The following is a 6322-nucleotide window of genomic DNA, read 5'->3' as shown; positions in this document are numbered from 1 at the left end:
CAATTCCATGAAAAAGCTTTATCTGAATCATAACGATAAAGCAGGCTTAAAACACTGTAAATAGCATGCCTATATAACGAAGATGACCGCGCAGTAAATTAAGTGAAATGAGTCACAACTGACAACAAATGACAGTTTGCAAATTCTCTTTCCTCTTTTAAATTATATTCCATGTAAAATATACACATTTCATTGTACTTTAAGATATGGCAAAGCTGTGACAATACTTTTAAAAAGTTGGTTAAAAAGTGGTAACAGTAAATACAGAAAAGTAAACTGACACATCATTTTATGCTGCCTTGAAGAAAATGATCTAATATGTAAAAACGTTGCTCATTTTGGTTACAGTTGATAAAGTGAAGCCACGGTACTGTATATACAGCCACGTGGATTGAACTTTGCTGTTCTAACTATGCAAACACAGTCTTACACATTCTCTGTTGGACATCAAAATAAGAACACCTCTTTTGCCCTTACCCCTGAATGAGAACACTCACCTGAATACAACTTTGCATTATGCTTTCCTTCATTTAGCTTGGTTGTATAAGAAGGAGCAAAAAGGAGTCTGTGTTGGAATTCTTCTGAGCTCCATTTCCTACTACAAAACAATTCCACTGCCACTCATCTTTATGACAGACAGTTACAAATAGTGTTTAAAGGGCAGTATGCATGCGTGCAGAGTAGTTCCCCTCGTTTGGCTTGGAGTGTCTTTGGGTTTGGATTGAGAAGATAAGACAACATAAACAGTCACATAAGGAGTTATACATGTGCTTATAATGTATTATGAAGGGGGTATTCATAGTACATGTTACCTAAAAGTTTTACCCACACATTTTGAAACCCATTGCAAAATGAACATGAATGTGTACATTGATATGTTGGTACTAAGACTCTATTGGTGTACCATCCCAGGGTCTGTCTTACACCAAGGGATATACAGACGAGAGGGAGCCATATTCTAAGGTGATATCATTTGGGGGAAAGAAGAGAGCTCAAACAACCCTCTATCAGTACAACAACCCCCATTACCCATCTACCTCAAGTTCTAGCCACTCAATATATGCACATTAACAAATCCTTTGCAGTGCAAATCAAACCAAACCACTGAAGCAGCATATTCATTTCCCACACTCATTCAGCCATTTAACATTATCCCTTGTCACATCCTCTCCCTCGGTTCATTTCATTAAATAGTTAATTTCCATGAGCGCTCCCCGTGAGGGCTGAGTTCACAGGGGTCATCTCACAGTAGGGCAACTCATTAAACTTTGACCTGCATTGGACCATGACAGTGGGACAGAGGTAACCGCCGACTCGCTCAGAGACATGTACTCGCTCAGACATCATTTAGCTAAGTCTACGTCTCCATCGCAGTAAACCATTGAACATTATTATCCTGCACTCATGTGAATGACATCAATCAGTGATTTTTGTTTACAGTGAGTGCTGTTGTATATGAGAACATAATGTGTGATCATCCTTTCACGAAGAAAACATAATCCTACATGGATGCCCTTTTCAATTTTCCCTCATAAAGACTGGCTAGAGAAATGGCGTTGTTATGGGCAACGGCAGAGGATTTATGATTATTGCCATGCTGAAGACAAGCTGGGCAGTATAACCAGAAGAGGGCATTTCTCTTCAGGCTTCTGCATGGACAGCTGAAACAGGACCCCCGCTTGCATTCCAGCTGCTAACTGCAATAGCAGATTGACTCACTGCAAGTGAAACGAGCAGAAGCCGAGCCCTCTGTCTCTCTGAGAACAGACAAAAACCATGGTGAGTGAATTGCTTCAATCTTATCAGAGGGCGCTGCTCATAGCCAAGTGCCAACTGTATTGTTATGTTGCTGCGTTGTCTTCAATAGATACTGAAGATGAAGCAATATGAGTTTTTACTGTTGATTGATAATTTGATCGTGCCAAATAGAATATTTGACGAGCAGAATACTAACTCAATATTATAACATGAGATGGCACCTAAAGTGTATAAGTTGTTTTGCAATAAAACATATTATTGTCCTGACAGGAACTGTCTCTATGCAGCCAATCATTGGATGAGATGAGGTTGAAGCCTCAGGTTATTGTATGCCTGTGCTCAATGTGCTGTCCCCAAAATCTGTCAGCGTTTCTCAGATAGAACAGATTAGCCTGTTGCTAAAATACCTGTTGACTTCGTTCCACTTTATCAGCAGTATCGACTACTTCATTGTGACATGTTTGCTTTGTGTCTATGTTGGCATAACACCATTACGTTCATATGGGGGCATTGACAAATCCTCTAAAAATATCCCCTTCATTCATTCATTCAGTTGCATGCCTTTTAATCTATAACACAAATTAGTTGATGAGTAATTTGCTTATTATTGCACTCCATAGTCTGTGCCTTTTCCGTTCACAACTGCAGCTGACATAAGCCTCCTTTTTTGATTTATACCTTTCAGAATGAACTGAGTTTTAAGCTCATGTGATACCACATCATGTGTGAAGCGCTGTGGGATTCCCATAGACTTAGACATTGCATCATTATATCTGTCCCGTTATGGTGTCTGAGAGCATGGGCAGCGCCTTTGATGCCATCTCCATTTTGAAATGGCCCATTTTCTTCTTCCACTACTTCTATGAGTTGGTAAACAAACTGAAAGTGTGCACACTGCCAGCTAGAGTGTGTTGTTTGAACAGGTATAAAGACAAGGTTGGCGATTTACTGCCATCTGCAGTTATGGAATGTTTCATCACAAGTAGAATTAATTGGCTGAGCCCTCCTGGTGACCAGGATGGAATTGTGTGATCCTTCCTTATCCCATAGGAAGTCCCACCCAGTTGACTACTTCCAAATGGTGAAAGTCCTCGACCCATCCTAAAACGGGCTTTTGGGCACTTGAGTCCTCTATCTCTATGGGAATTCTATTGAAGCGATATGGAGAAAGCAATGAAGCCTCCCCCTTTTTGAAAACCAGGGTGTTTGCAGTTAGGGTGAATTTGTCTTTTTATTAATAAAGCTGACACAATTCCCAATTCTACATAACAGGTAATTGTACATGTCTTGTTCTACAAAACACATTTCTATCTGAACGTTCTGTAACATTGCACCCTTATGAACAGGCCTTGGGAATGCTATGCAACACTCTATTGATTCCAGATGGGCTTCTTTGTAACCAATCACAGTTTGCATTTGTGCAACTGCCCCCTTTACATTGGAATCCGGTGAATGTTTGCTTTGCTCTTCCAGGCCAGTAAAATCCAGGGTTTGAGTGAGGAGGAGAGGGACCACTTACTCCCCCTGCTACGGAACGCCCAATGGGTGGAGGTTGTGGGCAGGGATGCCATCTACAAAGAGTTCATCTTCAAAGACTTTAACCAGGTCAGAAAGGCTTGGACAATATACTCAAACTAGAGCTCAGGGCCCATTATTTATAAAGTGTCTGTTTTTATCTAAGATCAGGTGCTCTATGTCCATGCTATATTATTCATTATGTTCTAAAAGTCAACACTGATCCTAGCTAGATCAGCACTCCTACTCTGAGATACTTTTTGAATACAGGCACAGATTATTTTCTGACAATGTGACGTCAAACAAAATAAGAAACATGCTAATAAATGGCTGTAGGCTATACAATGCATATTACTCGACTGTGACAATAAGACCTTGGAAGTATAATCTGCTACTTTATCACAGGCCTTTGGTTTCATGTCCAGGGTGGCACTACAAGCTGAGAAGATGGACCATCACCCTGAGTGGTTTAACGTGTACAACAAGGTATTTCAATAAGCCCCTGCCCAAGGCCCACTGCCTGGGGTAAAATAGGTATAGACAAACCTGTTAGCATCACTCGTTGTAAAGGTATGTTGTGACTTGACATTTTTTAAATTTAAATGTCCCTCTGTATGTCTCATTCTCACCCATTCCTGTCATTCTGGTTTCCATTTACCATGTCTTGCCTGCAGTCTCTCATCCTTATCCTCACTCCATCTTCCCCTTTCCCCCAGGTCCAAATCACACTCAGCACACACGACTGTGGGGGCCTCTCTCAGAGAGACATCACTTTGGCTACCTTCGTTGACCAAGCATCGGTCCTCTAAACAACTCATGGCCTGCTGCCATTTCAGTGGTGGAACCCAGAGCAGAGCCTGCCTATTAATCGCTCTCCATACATTCATTCAGATGACTAACCTTTAACAGGAACAGGAAATTATCAAACAGGAAATTACATCAGAATCCCAATTAATATTTAATGTTTACAGGTCACTTTTAATTCAAACATTTTGCTGGTGTGGTGTTTGTTGCTTGACTGATGAAGCCAAATATACCTTTTAAAAAATTGCTTTGGTGGAAAGTGGATTTATTAGCAACCAGTGATTAGCCAGTAAAAATACCATAGATACTGTATATCAAACATTCCTCTGTCCCCAACTGAGCAGAATCAGGTCATGTAAAATCAAGTGTCTAATGTACATATAACTCTAGCTCGGACTCTAAACCTTTGAAATCTGGGGAAAATCGATTTGATCATTCCAACATATTTGCTATATAAAACACTGACTTTGTCGGTCTGTCTAGTCTGTGTGTCTGAAATGGTTTTCCTGTGTAATGTTTTGTAAGTGACAAATAGTTGTTTGAATAACCAGTAAGTGTGTTTATTCATTTGTCCAAAGTGTAGCCTACAGACAAATGGGGTCAGCCTCAATATTTCACCCCTCCTAGAAATCATATTACAAAACAAGGTTATCACATTGAATGAATCTCTAAAAACAACAAATGGAACAGCTGTTGTAGGTTTATTGTAATTGTTATGGTGCTCAGCTTCCTGTGTGCTGAAAGTATTTTGGAATCAATTGTTGTGCTGAAAGGAGTGTAACCATGGCCAACAAATGCTTTCCAAAGGGGTTCTCTGGAATAATGAAGGGTAGCAAGAAACTACAAATAGCTACAAATTCATGCTACTACATTTTTAGATTTTCAAAAACATTTAATGATATTAAAATTGACATGTACAGTATAAATGAACTGGACCTTACTGAACTTGATGTTGCGAAGCCAAATCCCTAAGGCTGATCCGATACATATAAATAGAATCTACATTGAGATTCTATACATTGGTATTACCCAACAGCCCTCATTAATCTGGCCTCTGAAGGCATACAGGTGAATGTGATTTATTGCTGTGAAGATTATTCCCTTAGACAATAACAGAAGGCATGATCTTAACCCTACCTCCTTGAGGGCAAGGCGCTTTAAGATTTACACTGTACAATTTAGACTATAGTGGGGTAAGCACTAAGCAGCAATTCAGGTACTATCACAATTTACATTAAATTACCTTTGTTTCTTTCGGAATTTAATATACTCCTGGCTATTAAAAATGTCAACATATTAGTGGTTATTTCTCCATTGATGGCTCCACCTAAAAAATAGAAACTACCCATTGTCAGATCTTTGACCCTTTTGTTCAGTGGTACTATATTTACTGTATATTTTCAGGTAATCCAGCTAGTGTCCTCAACTCGTCTGAGGGCCACCCTGTCTATTGGTTTTCATAGTTGCAATATAATCAAGCATTGATTTTGAGCTAGAAAACCAATCAAAAGAACAAACTAGACACCGCAGCCTTCAAGGACCAGGATTGACCCACAAATTAGTATTTACCCCAAAACACAATCGTTGCAGATAAGAAAAATCAATGATTAATAAGAATAAAAAAAAAGTGGTCACACAGACAATGCTTAAGAATTATACAACAGGACTGGGCTAAAAGTAAAATGGTATGATTAAAAAGCCATCGCATCATCATAACATTGTCAGATTATTTCCCTTTTTATGACTCCAGAAGGTAAAACATCTACGACACAAACCACATTTCCCTCCACAGTTGTGAGTAAAGTAAAAGTTTTTAAAAAAATTTTTATGGAAGTTTCGGTACAATTTTATATATTACGACAGATCATTTGTTTGTTCGGCATGGTGTGATCTTTTTGTGTCTGTAAAATGTATGATGAGAGAAATGGCGGTGGAAACGCCTTTATGCGCCAAATAGAAATATAATAACCATCATATCGAAGTAACTTGAGTCACTCGATGATAGTGTGTGGTCCTCCCACTACGACTTGGAAAACCATACCGTTTATTAAATTACAGATTAGATAAATGGTGATGAACATCACAGCGTGGTGAAAGTGCACGGTGAGCATGATGCTCCTTTCCATTAAATATCGATGGTTATAGTCTGGTAACATGATAATCGATGCTTGACAAATAAAACATTCATATGCATAATATCGTCATGTAGACTAGCCTACCCGCACTTTATCTGTGAGCTGTTGGC

General features: G+C 39.3%; 1 protein-coding gene across 1 annotated transcript; it reads left to right on the top strand.

The window, feature by feature from the left end:
- The first annotated feature begins 1671 nt into the window (after positions 1-1671).
- On the top strand, positions 1672-4324 carry pcbd1 (pterin-4 alpha-carbinolamine dehydratase/dimerization cofactor of hepatocyte nuclear factor 1 alpha). The gene is made up of 4 exons (XM_029640960.2): positions 1672-1779; positions 3232-3363; positions 3679-3759; positions 3990-4324. The coding sequence occupies exons 1-4, from the start codon at positions 1777-1779 to the stop codon at positions 4080-4082; spliced, it is 309 nt and encodes a 102-aa protein (XP_029496820.1). The 5' UTR covers positions 1672-1776; the 3' UTR covers positions 4083-4324.
- Positions 4325-6322: the final 1998 nt, after the last annotated feature.

Source organism: Oncorhynchus nerka, linkage group LG28 (genome assembly GCF_034236695.1).
Source record: "Oncorhynchus nerka isolate Pitt River linkage group LG28, Oner_Uvic_2.0, whole genome shotgun sequence".
NCBI classification, from domain to species: domain Eukaryota; kingdom Metazoa; phylum Chordata; class Actinopteri; order Salmoniformes; family Salmonidae; genus Oncorhynchus; species Oncorhynchus nerka.
Note: the sequence above shows the minus strand (reverse complement) of the source record. Positions and strands in the feature narration are given on the sequence as shown.

What these genes read in the sequence shown, in the direction of transcription:
- pcbd1 (XM_029640960.2), top strand. An exon ending in TCTTCAAAGACTTTAACCAG is followed by an intron (nt 3,364 to 3,678) that starts GTCAGAAAGGCT and finishes ACTTTATCACAG; the next exon opens with GCCTTTGGTTTCATGTCCAG. An exon ending in GGTTTAACGTGTACAACAAG is followed by an intron (nt 3,760 to 3,989) that starts GTATTTCAATAA and finishes CCTTTCCCCCAG; the next exon opens with GTCCAAATCACACTCAGCAC.